The sequence below is a fragment of the Drosophila melanogaster genome, chromosome X (genome assembly GCF_000001215.4).
Source record: "Drosophila melanogaster chromosome X".
In the NCBI taxonomy this organism is placed as follows: Eukaryota; Metazoa; Arthropoda; class Insecta; order Diptera; family Drosophilidae; genus Drosophila; species Drosophila melanogaster.
This window is the reverse complement of record NC_004354.4, coordinates 8,102,167-8,121,231: the sequence shown is the minus strand read 5'-3', so window position 1 is coordinate 8,121,231 and position 19,065 is coordinate 8,102,167. Positions and strand designations below refer to the sequence as shown.

Genomic DNA, 19,065 nt, shown 5'->3' with positions numbered 1-19,065 from the left:
CAATATTTAAATTTCTTAGCATGCGGTATTTGTTTAGTATTTAAAGCTGCTCTGGTAAACAACGCTAATGCCACATGGTCACACTCCGGGACAGCTGATTTGAAGAAGAAGAAGCAGCACGTGCACGTTGTTGTCAAATTTCAAATTAACTTTATTTGAAGCCAGCTTTTAAGTTAATTTCATCTTGCTGACACATCAAGATGACGAAAGTAACGCCGAAAGGGCGCCCGAAGGCTAAGACGCCGTACAAACGCTACTTCGACGGCCAAAAGGACACAGAAACGGGCGACGGCGATCTAAAACATGTAAAAGTGTTCAGCAAAAACCGACAGAATTTCACTGGCGATTTTATCAGTATGATTAATAAAACGAAGAAGCCGCGTCCCCAAAAGGCTCCCGCCAAACCCACAAAGGAGGAGCTGGAAGCTAGGCCCAAGAAGAACCCGATTCCCAAGGAGATCCTCGACAAGTACTCACGTGGCGAGCAAGTGCAGCCGAAAGGTGTGAAAACGCGGCACTTCAAGGAGCAGCAGACGCGCAAGGAGGTCTACCTCGAATACGCCACCGAGCAGGCGGCCCGCACAGAGCTCCTACTCCAGGAAACCGCTGGGCAGCTACAGGCAGATGAGGGCGAGACCACCGCCGAATTTAGACAGTCCCAAATTGCCGAGAATGTGGATATCCAGTCATCGGCCAAGCACTTCAACCTGAACATGGAATTCGGTCCTTACCGAATGCGCTACACCAAGAACGGCAGGCATTTGCTGCTCGGCGGCAAACGCGGTCATGTGGCCGCCTTCGATTGGGTGACCAAGCGTCTGCACTGCGAATTCAATGCGATGGAGAGCGTCGAGGATGTTCAGTGGCTGCATGTGCCCACCATGTACGCGGTGGCCCAGAAGAGCTGGGTCTATTTCTACGACAAAAAGGGCACCGAACTGCATTGCATCAAGCGGCTGAATCGGGTCAATCGCCTGGACTTCCTGCCCTACCACTTCCTCCTGGCCGCCGGCAACAGTGCGGGCTATGCTTCCTGGCTGGACGTCTCCATTGGCGAGCTGGTGGGTAACTTTAACACGGGACTGGGCGATATACGCATGCTGCGACACAATCCCCGAAATGGTGTACTCTGCATTGGCGGCGGACGTGGTGTGGTGTCCATGTGGTCGCCCAAAGTGCGTGAGCCGCTGGCCAAGCTCCTGTGCCATTCGACAGCCATGTCTGCTCTGGCGGTGGAACCCAAGGGCCAGTATTTGGTTACCGCTGGCTTGGATAGGGCTGTGAAAGTTTGGGACATTCGGATGCTGGTGCACGACAAGCCGCTGACTCATTTCCAGCTGCGTCTGCCCGCCAACGAACTGGATGTGTCGCAACGTGGCATGCTGGCGCTATCGCAGGGCACCTATCTGGAGACCTACTCGGATCTGCTCTCCGGCGGAGGTTCGGGTGACGGTACCCGGTTGCCTTATATCCGCCAACGCTGCGATGCCTTTGTCCACGGGCTGCGTTTCTGCCCGTACGAAGATGTGCTTGGTGTGTCGACGGCCAAGGGCTTCCAATCGCTATTGGTGCCCGGCTCTGGAGAGCCCAACTTCGATGCTATGGAAGACAATCCGTATGAGACTTCGAAGCAACGACGCGAGCACGAGGTTCACGCTCTGCTGGAGAAGATTCCGCCCGAACTGATCACCCTGGATCCGCAAGAGATCACTGGCGTGGATGCGCCCACGCTGCAGGAGAAGATCGATGCCAAGAGGAAGCTGTTCCATTTGAAGGCGCCGCGCATCAACATGAAATCGCGCCACAAGATGAAGGGACGTGGCGGCACTGCCAAGGCGGCGCGCAACAAACAGATCGTCAAGGATGCCAAGCGAAAGGTGAGTGCTAGCACCATTTTACTTTTTAGCCCCCCATCTATAACCAAGTCTTTGCCACACAGGAGTTTATTGCCGAGGTGCGCGAGGCCAAGAAGAACGTTATCAAGCAGCACACAGCCGACGAGGTGGGTGCCAAGGGCAAGGCCAAGACCAAGGCACCACGCTCCGTTCTGGATCGTTTCAAACCCAAGCCACCCAAAAAACAGAAAACCTGAACAGAGTTCGTCTTAAGCAGAAGGAATATAATGTATACATTAAACTTAGAAGCTAAACAAAATTATCTGACTGTGTATATTGCGGATTCCCGTCCGCAATCACTAGTTGTAGCCGAGTACAGCCTTTAGGTAATCGGCAATTCCTTTGCTCTCCACCCGCTCCTCCAGCTGCTTAACTGAACGCTCCAGTTTTCCCTCTTTATCCAATTCTCTGGCATAGTAGAACAAGTTAAGAACACGCTTTTGGTTTTCGAACTTCTCTTGGCCTTCGATATCGCCCGTGATCTGCAGCTTATCCAAGTGACTGACTATCTCAGGAGCAGAACGGACTAGAGCGGCCATGAAGACTCCATTCAGTTGGCGGCAGAGCGTGGCCATGGCTCGCAATGTACTCTCACCCACTGTTGGCTTCAGCAGCAGTTGCGGCAGATAGCTGAGAAACGGAGTGAATCTCTGTTCGCCGCCAAAGTGCGTGTACAAATCGGAACGCTCCACAATCTCGCAGAGAAGGTTCAGCACTCGAGTGGCAACGCCTTCGCGTGTGGTAAATCGTTGGCTCACATATGCATCAATGGATGCGCTCAGCAGGCTGGTCAACGGCTCCGTCACGATTTTCATCAGCGATGTGGCGTTTTCGAAGAGCAGCGCACGCAGTGAAGCCACCAGTGAGAGCTGCTGCTCCGGCGAAAGCGAATTAAGGCGTTTCAAAGTCTCGTGCATGTACTCAATTAAATGCGCAAACATTTGAGTCTGTCTCTCGACGGGAGTCGGAAAGAACTTACAGGCCAGCTGGACAATACCCAGGTTTTGTGGCATACAAAGTTCTCCGCCATCTACGGCTCCCTTGTCCTTGGATGAATTCTTGGTTGCCAGCGGTATCTGTTGATAGGGAAAACGACTGCCGTCCTTGTCCAAAAAGTTGAGCAGGAACTTCTGGGCATAGTTTTTCCTCAGCCAATCGCTTAGCTCCGTGGTATTGTGCTCCGCCTCATGCTGCTCAATTAGATTCCAGAGCAGACTCATTAGACCAATCACCACATGCAGACTGGCCGCCGCATCTTGGTTGAGCAGAGGTTGTTGCTGCTGCGGCCGCACCTCCATCCAGTTGTCCTGGAGTAGTGGTAACAGTTGCTCCACATACGTATGCAGTTGAGTGCCTTCCGCCGTTAGCTTGGATTCATTGAGGATGGCATGCAGATTGCGATTGTCATGGCGCACGGGACACAGCACATTGTAATATTGCGGACGCATCTCCTCGAAGTGAACCACACGGGCAGCGGCTGACTTTGGCGTCTTCGAGGTGACTAGCGTGCTGAGGATCTGCTGCAGACGGATAAGCACCTTGGTGCGCCACTTCACAGTCGTCTGCTTGCCCTGACTCAGGTTCAATGTCAACGTTCGATTCGAACGCTCGTTGTCGTGGCGGGCGCGGGAGATCATGTCGATGAAGTTGCCAATTATGGTGCTGGCACTCCGCTCGGCCAAGAAAGCCGGTGGTACGCGCAACAGTAGGACGTCGAGCATGAGCAGCGAGTCCTCCTGGATGGCGGGCAGCACGTGAGTCATGGCGCAACGCAAATAGGTGGCTATGACATGGAAGAAGGGCGCCACTGCTTGTGGCTGCAGTGCCTCTAGCAGAACATCAAGGGTCTTGAATGATTCCTTTCGCGCCGACCCCTCCATGTCCAAAGCTCCGGCCGCAATTCCTTGGAACAGCTCGTTCAGATGACCAATTAAATGGTCCGCATTGCCGGACTTCAGGGAGTCGCGCACATTGCGCTGTGCATCAGTGCGGAACTTGACACTATGATGCTTCAGACGGGACAGTGTCTCCTTGAGATTGAACTGTCGCTGGCCCGTTTCCGAGTAGGAGGACTCCTTCAGCTGCTCCCGAATCTCAATTTTGCGCACCTTGAAGTCCGTCTTGGTCACGTTCAGGCCCTTGGGCAGCTTGGCGCCCTTCAGCTTCACTTTGGCCTTCTCCGCACGCAGGTTCTTCTTGTGGTGGCCGCCCATTTTTCCAGCTCTGCAGAATATCGGAGGTGGATTTGCAAATTAAAAACAATCAAAACATGTGCGCTCCAAACTCAACTGGTGGTGGACAGTGTGACCAAGTAAATATGAAAGGCACAGTATCTACCAGATATACTTAAAAAATCTTTTTAAGATAACTTAAAAAATAAGAAAGCTTTTTACTTCGCATTTATGTCAAATGTAAATTTAAATTTAAAATGTAAATCACAGTGATTGTTTCATGTTAACTCATCTGATTTTGTCCTGATTTAATGATAATTTTTTCAGAAAAGCATAAAATATATCATTGCAATATATCTATTTTATACGTAAAGAATTAGAAACAATCCTTAAAAAGTATATTTTTTTTTGAGACAGTACATTACTCCTAACTATCACTAAGATTAATATCCTTGCATAATCTTGTTGTCTACCAACATATATTACAATTTCATAAATCTAAGGAAATTTAAATAAATTTGTCTTAAATCTCTTTTAAGTTGTTTAATATAGAGCTATAAGAATATGGAAAAATTAATCTTCAAAACTCAAAAGCTTTTTAGGATAAATTATGTGACATTGCAAGTTGTGGTGAAATCACAAACTGCAGAATGTTCTAGATTACTAAATTAAATAGGTGGAGTAATAAACTTTTAAAACTATAGAAAAGCGTGTTAAGTATATGTTTAAGATGGATTAGTTTTTAAACGAGAAGTCAATGTCTGGGAAAAATGTGAAAATAAATCAAGAATTTGCAATTGCAAAAATCTTAACAAAGTAATGTGTAGTATTAAATGAGAATTGTAAGGTCTTCATAACAAAGCCCAAATCTATTAGAAAACGAACACTTTACGCGTTAAATAATAAATAAATAATTGATTTAAGCAACACGTGCTGCCTGCCTATCGGACTGTCGCTATCGGTTGGCAAAATAACTTAACGCGTCGGCCAGTGGCTTTTCGGCATAACAGCAGCTGGGCACATTCAAAATTTGTATTTAAAGTGGAGCGTTTTATTGTTTTGGGCATTCGTTAGTGTTAATAACACTGTTTACGTCGACGGAGAATTTGGCGGCAAAGGAAACGCAATACCAAAGTCGCGTTTAAAGAAATTACAAATATACAAAATAAATACGGTAATTTCGAGTCGAATAATTATTGTGAAATACCCCCCCACACACACACACAAACACACTCTCACACCCACACACTCAGCACAATTCCAATTGGAAAGAACCTTTCCGGGCGGGGGAGCACGTTTCGCGTAAATTTCGCCCATGATTTTAGAGATTTCTTGATCTCTATTCCGGTGGCAGCCGCATTTCTATAATTAAAACCGAAGCTGAACCAGCAACAGCGAATAAAAATCCAATTTGAAAGAAAACCAGTCCGCATTATCTGTTTACATCCAAAGAGAGCAGCTGACGCCGCAGCTGTAAATTAGAGGGTGTGAAGTGAGGAAAACACGCGACCTGCTAACTGAATCATTTGTTATTTTTCTTTTTTTGTTCTTGTAATACTAATAATCGTGAATTCAATTTCGATAGAAACACACACACACCAACACACATCGCAACACCAAAAACATAATAAGGAAATAGTGAGAGCGCAAAAACAGCGGTAAATTCGGCAAATAACGTTACACAACCCACCAAAACTGCAGCGAGAGAGCGGCAGAGAGCGAAACAGAGTGACGAAGAACAAAAAGCAGGTCAGTGCACATTTTTAATAATGAAAATGGTAATCTATAGCAAATGCATAGTATGTTTGAATAGAGCAAATAAAGTTCTAATATCTCCATCGCGTTGTGTTCGTTGTTAGCTGTTGGTCTTGACAAATATAAAAAACTTACGAAAAAACGACCTGTGGCACATACCACTTGCAGTGGCGCATCCGCATTTATTTGAAGGGGGGGGGGGGACTTCTGTTGCGACATTTTTTGTAGCCTACTTTTTCAATAAAACTCGAATCCATATCGTCATTTGGTTTATTTTCTGTGAAAGTTTTCGCGTTTGTTATGGTAGTACATTGTATAACAATATTTATACACCCATTCCGATTGGACAAACGCAACAGCTGAGTGGACAGGAATCCAATAGCCGCACATTCTTATTGGAACGTCAGCGCGCGCGTGTACATTTGTTTTTTTTTTTGTGTTTTGTTTGCGCGTGTGTGCGTTTGCGACTTCCCTTATGCCGGCAATTTGTTGTTGGTGTTGGTGCTGTTGGTGTGTTTTTCTTTGCCCCGTGTTGATGTTTTTGCTTTTACTGGTATTTAATTTAACACCAGTGGCGAGTCGGGTTTTATAATGATTCCGCTCAAAGGGGGTCAAAGTGGCACGGCCTTGGGCTCCGCTGGGCCCACAATTGTGGTCAAGATATTAGGAGCATCGAAGTAAAAATATGTGTAAAAAATTATACTTTAAACTAGGCAATATTTTGTAAAGAGGAGTGTTTTTTAAATTTGCAAACTGAAATGAGTAATTGTGTAAATCCAAATACGTTTACAATGATTCATGTAGAACCGAAAGTGAACTTCCTAGAAAGCAAATCAAATTTCTCAATTAACTGATATGATTGCTATTTTTATGGGCCACGGTGTTAATAATTGTGTCTATAGGTACACTTTGTAAATGCGTAATTATTGGGGGGCCAACTATTTTTTGTTGCTTTTTTTATTGATTTTCTATGTTTGTGGCTTGTGGTAATTACCGGTCAATTCGATTTTAAGTATCCGCCGGACTTTGTTGTACTTTGTATTTGTACTTTCCGGTGTGTGTGTGTGGTTTTTGACAACCTTGACATTAGTTCATTTATATGTGCATGCGATTTACAGACCCTCATCTGATTTTTTTTTATACCATATACTACTATATATACTATATACCATATTTTCGGATGGTAAATTATCGACCTTGGGTGGAAACTTCTGGCATTCTATAATACTCTCCCATTTGGCATGACCAATCGAAAAATGTGTAGCTGCAATGGGTGCCCTCTAATCACCGATACGCCGATATAAAGCCGCGCAGTTTGTGCGATTGTGCCGAGTCACTGTTTGCCGGCGAAAGTGACGTCATGGAGCACGCGAGCGGATTGCTCATACGCTGCGTTTGACCGAGCTCTTATTGGGTATTCCTCTCCAGCCAGCAAATGGAGATCCCCGCCGAAAAACAAAAGAAATGGTGAATTGAAAATCGTTAGGATGTGGAAGTGTTTGCCGCAATTTCACCATAATATGCAAAGTTTTCGGCTGACGTCATTTCGGGATGGTGGGGATAAATGGGAAGGAGGAGAAACGAAAAAAAGGAGCGAAAGAGGGCGAGAGGTAATCGAAAAACAAAATATCATATCACTATACTTTCCTGATCTATCAGCATGAGAATGCAGAAATATCTCACGAATTATGAACGTGAATCACACAGCGGCGGCCACAGTGATGATTCGTTTTGAGGAACGCACGAAAACTATAAACTACTTGAACTATAAACTACTTAAACTATAAACATGCTGGCTGGCTATATAGTTTTGAATGGCCATAACTTTTGGGAAAGTAGCTAGATAAGAATCGAATTAAATGGTTGCTTAAATCTAAATAGTGTTCATTAAACGTAGTATCCACTGTACTCCCCACTTCTCACACGCATCTCACGATCAATTACGACTGTTTGCTGTTTGATAGCGGCGTGCGAAAAACAATCAAAGTTTTTCAATGCCTTTTGCAATTGTTGTGACATTTGCCATTATAATCGCACCATGACTTGCCCCCCAAAATACCAACTGTAATAGATATGCTTTAGTTCGATGTAGATGTATGTGATGTATGGATGTATGTATCGAGCACTTTGGATAGATAAGTACCCGTACATTACGCATACGCCCCAGGGTCCGTTCAGATAGCGACATTTGGCCTTGCCTTAAGTTAGCCTTTATTGAGCGGCCTAATCCCGTCCCATTGTCACGCACCACAAAAAGCCGCACTCGAAATGCCATTGGCATATTGCTACACCGAGCGAAAAGTGTTGTACAATCATGAGTGATTATGATTTAATTACGAAAAATCACATCAGCATGATATGTTGGAGTTTGGGAAGGGGGGGATATCTCTTATCAAAACCTTATCGCCATGATGCTTGAAATACATTTAAAAAAAAAACAGTTTTATCGTGTTTCTTTTTTTCCATCAATTATATGACACATCCTGCACGTTTTTTTTTCAAACTGTTAGCCATGCAAATTAGCCTCAAATTTCGTTAGTAGTTTATCAATTGAAGTAGTCTCACCCTTTTTTCTCGCCGTGTACTTTTAGGCCCCAATCTCCAGCAGGTGACAATTTGCTGATGCGCATTAGCGGCCAACTTGTTTGAGTAATCGCTTTTACAGCCGCATTGTTAATATAACCACTGATTGCCTTCGTTTTTTAGTGCATGTCGTGTCCTTGTTTTAGCTTCTTAATTGCTTCTTGGAAAACGATGTATGTATGTACATACTTGTGGCTATTTACTAATTTGGCATGTAAATCAGAGTCAAGAAGACTCGTTCGTTTTTACTAAGCATCATTAGACGGAAGTTTCTGATTTAATTAAAATGAAATTATCTTAATTAAATTGATCGAATGATAAACAACGCAATACAATGGCCATGATAGTTAATGTTGAATAGTATGTTTTCTAAGTTGGTATGCTGCGTCGTGATCTCGTGACTAATCGACTTCCGCTCGAAGTTCTCCAGGCGCAACGATCTTAACTCTTAACTTTATTAGTCATAACTCAAGTGCAGTGCACTTAAGTAAGTAAGTGAGTGTCACTGCCAGGAAATGAATTTCACTCGCGTTACTTTTGTTTGATTTGATTTTGTTTGTTATGGCTTTAAAAGACTCAAGTAAAAAAAAAAAAATAGTGTCACATGTTTCACATTCAAACTGGAGATCGTAATCTGCAGCAGATTGTTGGGCCTAGATACCTCATTAATATATTTATTATATATATATATATATATATTGATATATACTATTGTTTTCCGATATGTTTTGCCATCTCGAGTGCGTCACTCCTGCGATTGTTCTGGGCACTTTTGTTTGCACTCTATTTTACGCAATTGAACGACGGACGACTGTTGCTAATTAAACAATACAACTGGTAACAAATTCACACATATGTATGTATGTATTCATATACGCATTCATTTGCACAAGTGCATCAACTGGCAGCAATAACAATTAGCGAGCAACGAACAAAACAAAAACAAAACACAAAAAAAAACCACCGAAAATGATTAAACCGATCGACGCACACGTGCTATTGCCATTTAAAGCGATCAATTTGTGAATAGAAAGGGGTGGAGGGGGTGAAGGGGTATAAAATGTTTGCTAATTTCTATTGTATAAACATAAAATACAATTCACGACTGTTGCTGTGAGTTAAGTCAGAGATACAAACGAGTGTTTATATAAAGATGATCAGCTGAGATGGAAACTAAGTTTAGTATAAGTTTAGTTTAGTTTAAGTTTGCTCTTAAACCAATTCCAAGTAAAAGCCTATTTAAATGTGAAAAGCGTAGAGCAGAGAGAAACTACAAAGCGGAGCCATTTAGTTTTGTCCAATTTTGATTATTTAAATAAATAACGTAATATTTGTAACCCTTCGGTTAGTTTTCATTAAATATCCAACTGCCTAAGCTATTAATATTTGATCGACGCTTGGCAAACAATTAAGATATTAATAATCACAACGACGTGCACGCTTCTCGTCTTTCAAAAATTCCTCGCCACATGAAACTCAGTGGCCCGGTTCCCATATGCATAATACACGCCCACGTCGAACGGCGGGCCCCCCAATTACTTGGAATCCTCCGAAAGCCGCCCCTTCTGCCCCACAGTAGCCCCATACACCCCCCCCCCCCGCATCCCATCCCATTCCCGCACTGCGACTGTCATGGCCAAAGTGAATTTATTACGTCGCAATTCAGTGCGACGACGACCGTTTTATGAGTCGTATACGTAATCTGACCGTTATCTTATAATTTTTCCTATGCACTTCGCTTTTGCCGAAATAGGCTTATATTTCTTTAATTTCTATTGTTGGCTCGAGTCTGCATGCCTAGCATTAAATCAATTAAAATTTAAGCTTGTATGCAATTTTAAACTTGTTTTGCCTATGATTTCGCAGAAATGTGCATTTCAACATTTTTATATCTGCAAGTTTTTGCCCATGTCTTGCACTTCCCGCGCTCCCAACGATTGGCAAATGGGCAAATGGCTTTTGTTTTCTATTTCACTGGCTGTCTGGCGACCCTGAAAAAAATAAAATAAAATAAATAAAAAAAAGAAGCAAAAACATGGCAAAGGCATCGCCAAGTTGTGTGTGTATGTTTTGCTTTGCATTTTCTATTGCTTCTTTCCGCATTCGATTCGAAATTCTGAGTGTGCACATAGAAAACGTCATGTTTGGTAAACATTTAATAACAAACATATAGCAAATGTGCAATTATTATATTAATAACTTGCATTCTAAGCTGAATAAAGAAGTTTCGTAAATACCCAGAAATGGTAAAAGTTTTAATTTAAACTAAGTCTGCTGACAAATAAATCTATTTTTAAACGAATCAGATAAAACCCTTTTAATTTGGTTAATTTTAGATGTGCTAAACTAAAGCGTTGCTGAGAAAGCATATTTGAAAATGATTTCTCTCTGTGTATTGGTAGGCGGATGTTCCGATTCGCTTGGCTTCCGTTCGAGGATTATGTTCATGTGATGCGTTATGATTGCTGATTGACTGCTGATTTGGCGACGCCATTCAAAAACCCTTGAAAATGTCAAAACAAAATGGCATGCGAATTCGCATTACGTATACGCAGTGTAGTGCGCCGTGGGAAAACCTTCAATTGGGCAAATTTCGTGCGAAATATCACCAAATATCACAAAAACCCAAATCGAAAAGAGTCGATAAAGAGTTGTAATCAGCAGTTGTTTAGCCATATTGCCGCGTCTTATGAACTTGGCCTATCAATCAGCCAGTCATTTATGCGACTTCCCAATTCCAATTATCGTTTTATCTTTTTTTTTTTTGGTGTGTAATGTACGGCGAAAAGGCCGGCAAAAGTTGAGTGAATCATCGCATAATTCTTGGGCTTTTCATTGTACACTAGTTTAAAATCTAACAAACACAGCCGCAAAATGGTATCATTGTTGGCTTCGCCCACTGTTTTCATAAATGACATGGCACAATCCAAAAACGCAAGAAAGAAAAAAAAAAAACTCAAAATCATTGTGTGGCTCTGCCCTTCGTCAAATTCGATTGCGTTGGTCAGGATCACGACCAATCAGGCATCGCAAAAAAGCGTTTACAGTTTCACGGCGAACATGTAATTGTTCATATACTAGATACAATAATTATACATATACTAGATACAATTACATATATATTAATATATAGAGATATATGAGGGCGGTGACGTTGCAATTAACGACTCACGTGTTAGAAGCCAAAATGTACACACTAATTAGCAGATATTTAGATATACACACTTTGTGAACGATGAAAGATAATGGGACAAGATTGATATACTTTGGTGATAAACTTAACATATGTACATTACATAAAGGAAATGGCACGAGTGTAAGGAAAAGTTCCTAACGATAAGGCGCTTCATCCACTTCGCCCAGTAATTTGCCTAATCCCGAGTGTAAAATGAAATGCTGGGTAACTGGGTGCGCATTATCTAACCCCATGCCAAGTGCATATATGCTTGTGCAATTGAGACTTATCTAAGCGCATTTGCATCGTCGCAGTAAGTCAGTCGGTAAAAAACAAGCAACCAGCACTATCTTTTGCTAGCATTTTCAAGCCCAGGAATATGGAGACTAGAAAAGATACATTTACAGATGCAGATATAGATACAGATACAGTTACAGATACAAATACAGACACACTTACAGATACAGGTACACATACAGATACAGTTACAGTTACAGATACAAATGCAGATACACATACAGATGCAAATGCAGTTACCCACTGATAGAAGCCACAAGTGTCCACTCGTGAGGAGCACTCCTCGTGCGAATCTATCTCCTTTTGTGTTCCGCATTCAACTTGTTGATTTGTTGTCGCATTTGCTAATCAATCAGTTGCCAGCTGTGATAGGAAATTCCAAGTGGGAAGAGGAATTAGGACGATAAGTATATTTAGTTTTGAAGGCAGAAAAGTAGTCATAAGCCCATAAAGTTAAGATTTTGATTCAGTGTAACTTACTGCCAATAAAAAATGATAATCTCAATGCCAAGTTTACAAGTTACTGACTCTAAGCGCTGTGTGAAAAATGAGTAGTGAGATTCACACATCTGGTTGGCTCCATTGAGTTCCACGCTACTTGGCGGCCAAACAACTTCAGGTGTTTCTCCATTACCTGGATTCCTAAGTTCTTCGGAATGAAAGTGTAGCACTGCATCTGGACATGCGATGGGACCAGAGTTTCCAACGATACTACCTGAAATCGTACACCCACGGCGAGTTCACAGAGTCCGGCGTGAAATTCAATTGTATCATGTACGAATTTAGAAGTCCAACGAAATGATGATGATATACTGCGGGCAATTGATTGAAACCTATGCGTTTCCTCTCCGTTGTCGCATTGAATATTATAAAGTAGCCCGAAACTTGATTGGCAGTTATTTACAATTCCGATGTCGTTTCGAGTATTTTGTGGACAAAATGCCATACCGCCCGCCGCCCCATCCCCAACCCCCCCCCCCCTCTCGTCGCAATCTTTATGGAACGGTGGTAAATCAGCGACAAAGGCCCCGTGAAATCTATAAATATGTAGCAACTTAATATATATAATAAACCCTTCTCGCCAGATTACCAGATTCGCCAAAATATATATATATATATATATAAATGTGAATTCCATACTGTCGTCCAGCGACGAGTAATTCTAAATATAATAAATAACTGCCCAAATAATTATAATGGCACTCGATCGTTTCGAGTGCGCGTCCCGTTCCGTCCCGTGTTCCATGGATCATTTATGGATTGCCTCGGCTCTTCGTGGCCCGTTTTATGGCCACCGATTCGATTCCGATCGTCCAGATATGAACGTCCAGCTCCATGCTTCACATATTCCTTGCTCTTCCGTTCCGGCTGCGTGTGCCCACTTGTGGCCCAGTAAACCCATCAATCGATGGTCCAACCCATCGAACCCATCCAGCCTTCGTCCATCGACAACGGATTCGGATTTTTCGGTTCGTCGTCAGCCGATTTCGATTCCGATCGCCATCGGCTCCGTAAAAAACTGGAGTCTGGTCGCGTATAAATTTAGTCGCTATTTGGCCGTGGAGCGACAAGAAACCTTCTGCCAAGAAACTTTACTTTCCAGTTCAAATTGTTTATCGAAAGTGTTAATAAACCAGCGAGCGAGGCACACAAGAACCAGAAACAGGTATCCTTAACGAAAGTGAATTTAAGTGAAAAAATCTCAAGTGTTATTTTTTTTTTTTGTGAACTCATATTGTAGTGAAGTATTTCTAGGTCAAAGATCCTTTTTTTTGGTATGTTATTTTGCTCTAGGGAATTGCTAGTCAAAACAAGAAGTTTTCATTTGTAGATTTTTGTTTCTTCTCTGATTTTAATCCACTTATTTTACCAAGTTTAATTCATAAATGAATATCAAAATTTAAGAGCATCTTTAAGAGTTTTAAAATAGAAATAAATATAGTTTAGTATTGTTTATAAATTGAAGCTTGACATTGTGAATATTCCATATAGAAAATTAGCATTTGAAGTTGTTCAGCTGTTTGATCGGCTCTTTTTTTTAGATTTTCAAAAATCAGCTCAATTACAATAGAATCTCGTGTATTCAATGGTAATTACCAGTTGCCCAGTTTAAATTCAACATTACACAATCGCATCGAATGTCGCTCCAAATTCCTTTGTAATTTAGTGGCCTTAACAATTTGGCTATTACGCTCCACTGGGTTGGTTAGTTGGCCTGAAAGCTAGTTGACTTTGATTTGGGTGAAGCTGGTGCAGAGATCGGATCGGATTCCCATTACACATTTCCATTCCGTTGACATCTCAGCCAGTGAACTCGACTGAAGTGGAGTGTTTTTATGGTTTTTTTTTGGTTTTTGGTTGAGTGTTTTGGTGGCGGTCGTAAATCTGCGATCTGAAATTTCCGATTCCCCCCGTATGATTCAATCAGTTCGAGTGGCGCACAGCAACTTGTTGGCTGTCTAAATATACTATAAATGTATATTTTCCACACTTTTACAAAAACACAAATACGTAAATACATACATACGTGCGATCGGAGCACATGGAATTAAACCCAAAGGCTGATTTACTCACGTTATCAATTATTTGATTAATATTTGGTCCGTTGTCGCACCTTATCAATTAATTGACTCAAATGTTGTAAATTGTGCGAGTGTCAAGAGCAAGGAGCAAACAAAAAAAAAATAAATTAAAAAAAAGAATGCACACGAATGCACTTTTGTGTTCGTCCACACCATATAACTTAACGTAGATAAATTAATTGAATTCCACCGACTTTCGACTGAAACTTGAGGTGCGGCCAATGGAGGGCATTGACTGGCGATCGGCGGATACGGGATGTTAATTAATTATTAAGCATGCGTTTGCACAGAGAGAAAAAAATCGAAGAAAAATATGACAACTTAATTAAATGCAAAGCATACAGGATTGACTATTTCCAAATAGTTGCATGCAACTTAATTGTAATTATTAAATATAGTTTTAGCAGAGGTATTTACCAGTTCGTATATGGATTAGATTTCGCATGCCATTGCTATAGGGCAATCCAAACATTCGAATCTAAATTCGCGCTGGGACTTCTTGACCTGCTCCGTCATATCGTTTATGCAATTGCACTGCAAATGCAAATTACCAACTGCAATTGTCTCGATTGCAGTTTTTCATGTTCAGCCGAATGCGATTGCGATTGCGATTGCGATTGCACAATGTACGCTAGTTGAAATGGAAACGAAAGTGGAGGGATGGACATGTATAGATGGAATGGTATATTATTCCGGATGATAATGGCGCAGTTGTCGTAGTAGTCTTTTCCGGACGTCTCATCGGATCGGTTTCGTAAGAAAAAAGTGGGGTAGGGATAAGGAATAGGGATGGATTAGGATGCCGATAGGGATAACCACTGCCATGGTCCATGAGCGTTAGTAAAACAAATGGTTTTTTTTTTTCACATCTTTTTGCAGCAATGGGTCTACTGAGCGAGGGCAGTCCACTCTCCTGGGAGGAGACCAAGGCGCTGGCTGATCATGTGCGTGAGCATGGCGTCAATCAGTTCATCAACTTGTACCACAGACTCAAGGATCGCCAGGGTGACATATTGAAATGGGGCGACGAGGTGGAGTACATTATTGTCAAGTTCGACGATGAACAGAAGGTGGCACGTGTGGCGCTGCGCGCCCAGGATCTGCTGGCACAGCTCAATGAGAAGGAACTGGCCGATCCCAATGGTGTCAAGTCGCTGTGGCGTCCGGAATACGGAGCCTACATGATTGAGGGCACACCGGGCAAACCCTTTGGCGGTCTGATGGCACACTTCAATCTGGTTGAGGCCAATATGCGCTATCGTCGCGAAGAGGTCACCGAGCTGCTGGCCAAGGACGAGTGCGTTATGTCCATTACGAATTTCCCACGACTCGGCGCACCAAATTTCACTTATCCGCTTGCCCAGCCGCGTCCCGAGGATCCTCTCAGTTCAGCCCGCTCGCTCTACTTCCCGGATGAGGCCATCTTTCCGGGTCACCCGCGTTTCAAGACACTCACGCGTAACATTCGCAAGCGACGCGGCGAGAAGGTGTCCATCAAGCTAAAAGGTAAGCATTTCATTCACGAATACACCATTAAAGGTGCGACCAACTAATCTATATCTATATCTTTGCCATTGCAGTTTTCAAGGACACAAAGACGAAGCTACCGGTGGAGGGTGCTCCGCCTGGCGAACCGGATGTGGTGCTCCTGGACGCCATGGGCTTCGGCATGGGCTGCTGTTGCTTGCAGCTCACCTTCCAGGCCTGTAACATTACGGAGGCGCGTCGCCTCTACGATCAGCTGGCTCCCCTCTGTCCGATCATGTTGGCTCTGACGGCCGCTTCGCCCATTTACAGGGGCTATCTAACCGAATCGGATTGTCGATGGAATGTGATTAGCTCCTCGGTGGATTGCCGCACGGAAGAGGAACGCGGACTGGCGCCGCTGGATCAGCAAAAGTTCAGGATAGCCAAGTCGCGATACGATTCGATTGACTCGTATTTGTCGCCCGAGGGAGCCAAATATAACGATGTACCGCTCACATACGATGAGAAGGTCTATCAGCGTCTGGTGGAGGGCGGTATCGATCATCTGTTGGCCCAGCATGTTGCCCATTTGTTTATACGCGACACCGTGTCGCTGTTCAGCGAGAAGGTGCATCAAAACGACAACGAGGATACGGATCATTTCGAGAACATTCAGTCCACCAATTGGCAGACCATGCGCTTCAAGCCGCCGCCACCGAACAGCTCCATTGGCTGGCGTGTCGAGTTTCGACCTTGCGAGGCGCAGATCAGTGATTTCGAGAATGCGGCCATCGTGTGCTTTGTGGTGCTGCTCACCCGTGTGATTCTCTCCTACCAGCTGAACTTCCTAACGCCGATCAGCAAGGTGGACGAGAACATGCAGACGGCCCAGAAGCGAGATGCTTGTCGCAAGGAGAAGTTTTGGTTCCGCAAATCCTCGAAGACCACCGAGCAGAGGGCGGCCAAGGCGCAGGCACAAGCTCAAGCGCAAGCTAAAGCCCAGGCCCAGACGAATGGCAAGGCCACTTTGAATGGCAATGGACTGGCGAATGGAAATGGGAATGGCAGCGAGAACAGTGACCAGGAAGAGCAGCAGCCTCTGACCAACGGTTCGGCCAAGATGAATGGCCACGGAAGTGGCACCACTAACGGCACTAATGGCTCCTCCAATGGATCATCGAATGGCACCGATAGCGATCACACCGACACCGATGACGAGGAGAATGAGCTGTTCCAGCTGCTGTCCATCAATGAGATCTTCAATGGAAAGGTGAGTGAAACAATGTCCAGCATAAAGTAAAGTAGAAACTTATGTCATCTTACCAATCTACCAACAGCCCAACGTTTTTCCGGGTCTGGTGCCATTGATCCGCAGCTATTTGCAGTCCATGGAGGTGGACACCGATACGCATTGCACCATTGAACAGTATCTTCGCTTTATCCAGAAGCGTGCCGCCGGCGAGCTAATCACCACGGCCACCTGGATGCGCGAACAGGTGCTTAGCCACCCGGATTACAAGTAAGTTATATCTATATCTAGATGTTCAACCCTGCAACTGAACTAATCCAATATTGTATTAAATAGGCAGGATTCCGTGGTGAGCGAGCGCATCAACTACGATTTGCTGAAGCGCATCCAAGGCATCCAGGAGGGCAAGCAGGTGGAGCCAGCGCTGCTCGGACAAGACTATCATTCCAAGACGAAGACGAAAGACTTCATTCCGCCGGCCTTGCAGAAGCAGTTAGCCAAGAACGGCTGCTGCGAGGAGAAATGATCGAGGAGCGCGCTGCGGACGCGTTCAGCGCAGCTGGCCGCCGGTGGCCGGCGCATGTGATTCGGGTTTTGTGGGTCCGTTCGGATGGAGTGCGGCATATATGTTGAGGGCAAAGGCAAAGGCGAAGGCGAAGGCAACGGCAAAACGAAACGGAATGGATACGTTACGGATACGGAGCAACATTTATCAATATTATTTTTAATAGCATAATTTCAAACGGATTAACAATTAGCGTGCACCAAGATCCTAATTGTGGACAAATGTTTTGCGGCCGTGCGTGACCTTTTGGAAATGAAAGTCAAGCAGACCAGGAAGGAGGAGGCGACGGAGAAGGAGAGGATGGATTAAGGAATGGTTATGGGGCACATGAGGATCCACGTGCCGTAGGATCCTCCGCCAGCCACGATATCCTCCAGGAAGTCACCATGCTCTCGTCATCGTTTCGATGGAACTTCGAGTTCCTCGAACCGTCGATCGCAGCCGATTTGCCATAGTTATATAGAGAGCTAAATGCTAAACCAACTATATACCAGCGTCAAGAACTACAACGGCAACATAAATCTCAACTAAGTGCCGTTCCACGAGACCTACAAAAATATGAATACATATAGTTCAAAACGAGGCAAGGTTAAAAGTGTATTTCTGTTTGTTTTCGTTTATATCATATATATTTATTATACTATTCCTATTCTTATAAATGCAAGTACAATGAAAAGTTGTTTATTTTTTTTAATAGATATATTTACACACACACACACACATACACACGCAAATACACATTTGTTTAAAAGTGGCCTGCTGTTATTAAACTAGATATGATAAGTACACATATAACGAAAAAAACAACACTGTGCTATTATAATTTATTGTGTATGTGATTGTTTCCCCATTATGATACGATTATGATTTATTGTGACCACAAGCAAGCAAATAAACGGAAAATATTGTTGAATCTTTAAACTTAATCGAATTGGGTCGTCCAGGACTTAGGAACTTTTTATATGATGCCTTCTGAATCAAACAAAAACTGTACTTATAAACTATTTACGCCTAGTGAACGTTATTACAAAGGGGTTTCCCCTGTGAATTGTAGTCTAAAATAGCAAATTGCGGTTATAACTAATCAAAATGAAAAAATAAAAACAATATATATACTACATATGTGTGCCACAGGCAAAACGTTTAACCAGAAAAAAAAACTTGCTAGCATTTAAATAAACATTTTTATAACGCATCCCAAGAATTAGCTTGCCCTTAAAATCAGTATTTTTATATAAATCACTACACGTACTGTCCCCCACAAACGAGTTAAATATTATATGCAAATAAAGAAACGTTTTCCTGAAAACCGAAAGAGATCGAGCT

General features: G+C 43.3%; 3 protein-coding genes across 7 annotated transcripts; 2 read left to right on the top strand and 1 right to left on the bottom strand.

Moving 5' to 3' along the window:
* The first annotated feature begins 84 nt into the window (after positions 1-84).
* On the top strand, positions 85-2,150 carry CG2260 (uncharacterized protein). Its single transcript, NM_132213.2, has 2 exons — positions 85-1,877; positions 1,940-2,150. The coding sequence occupies exons 1-2, from the start codon at positions 201-203 to the stop codon at positions 2,090-2,092; spliced, it is 1,830 nt and encodes a 609-aa protein (NP_572441.1). The 5' UTR covers positions 85-200; the 3' UTR covers positions 2,093-2,150.
* CG1575 (uncharacterized protein) lies at positions 2,102-4,220 on the bottom strand. 2 transcript variants are annotated; one of them, NM_001298074.1, is made up of 2 exons: positions 4,185-4,220; positions 2,102-4,118 (listed from the first exon to the last, which is right to left on the bottom strand). In NM_001298074.1, exon 2 carries the CDS (start codon positions 4,106-4,108, stop codon positions 2,195-2,197), a length of 1,914 nt encoding a protein of 637 aa, NP_001285003.1. In that variant the 5' UTR covers positions 4,109-4,118; positions 4,185-4,220; the 3' UTR covers positions 2,102-2,194. The 2 variants fall into 2 exon arrangements, with proteins under 2 accessions (NP_001285003.1, NP_572440.1); NM_132212.3 differs by having other exon boundaries at positions 2,102-4,220.
* An 864-nt stretch (positions 4,221-5,084) lies between these two features.
* On the top strand, positions 5,085-19,051 carry Gclc (Glutamate-cysteine ligase catalytic subunit). Of its 4 annotated transcripts, NM_080266.3 has the most exons (6): positions 5,085-5,240; positions 5,652-5,815; positions 15,338-15,964; positions 16,039-17,195; positions 17,263-17,444; positions 17,511-18,650. In NM_080266.3, the coding sequence occupies exons 3-6, from the start codon at positions 15,340-15,342 to the stop codon at positions 17,698-17,700; spliced, it is 2,154 nt and encodes a 717-aa protein (NP_525005.2). In that variant the 5' UTR covers positions 5,085-5,240; positions 5,652-5,815; positions 15,338-15,339; the 3' UTR covers positions 17,701-18,650. The 4 variants fall into 4 exon arrangements, with proteins under 4 accessions (NP_525005.2, NP_001285001.1, NP_001285002.1 ...); NM_001298072.1 differs by having other exon boundaries at positions 5,085-5,815; positions 17,511-19,051; NM_001298073.1 differs by lacking the exons at positions 5,085-5,240; positions 5,652-5,815 and adding an exon at positions 13,418-13,542.
* The last annotated feature ends 14 nt before the right edge of the window (positions 19,052-19,065 follow it).

Bases quoted from the DNA above. Each gene is read 5' to 3' on its own strand.
- CG1575 (NM_132212.3), bottom strand. From the start codon at position 4,108: ATGGGCGGCCACCACAAGAAGAACCTGCGTGCGGAGAAGGCCAAAGTG.
- CG2260 (NM_132213.2), top strand. From the start codon at position 201: ATGACGAAAGTAACGCCGAAAGGGCGCCCGAAGGCTAAGACGCCGTAC. The intron at 1,878-1,939 runs GTGAGTGCTAGC...TTTGCCACACAG, and splicing joins TCAAGGATGCCAAGCGAAAG to GAGTTTATTGCCGAGGTGCG.
- Gclc (NM_001298072.1), top strand. From the start codon at position 15,340: ATGGGTCTACTGAGCGAGGGCAGTCCACTCTCCTGGGAGGAGACCAAG. The intron at 15,965-16,038 runs GTAAGCATTTCA...TTGCCATTGCAG, and splicing joins GGTGTCCATCAAGCTAAAAG to TTTTCAAGGACACAAAGACG. The intron at 17,445-17,510 runs GTAAGTTATATC...TGTATTAAATAG, and splicing joins CTTAGCCACCCGGATTACAA to GCAGGATTCCGTGGTGAGCG.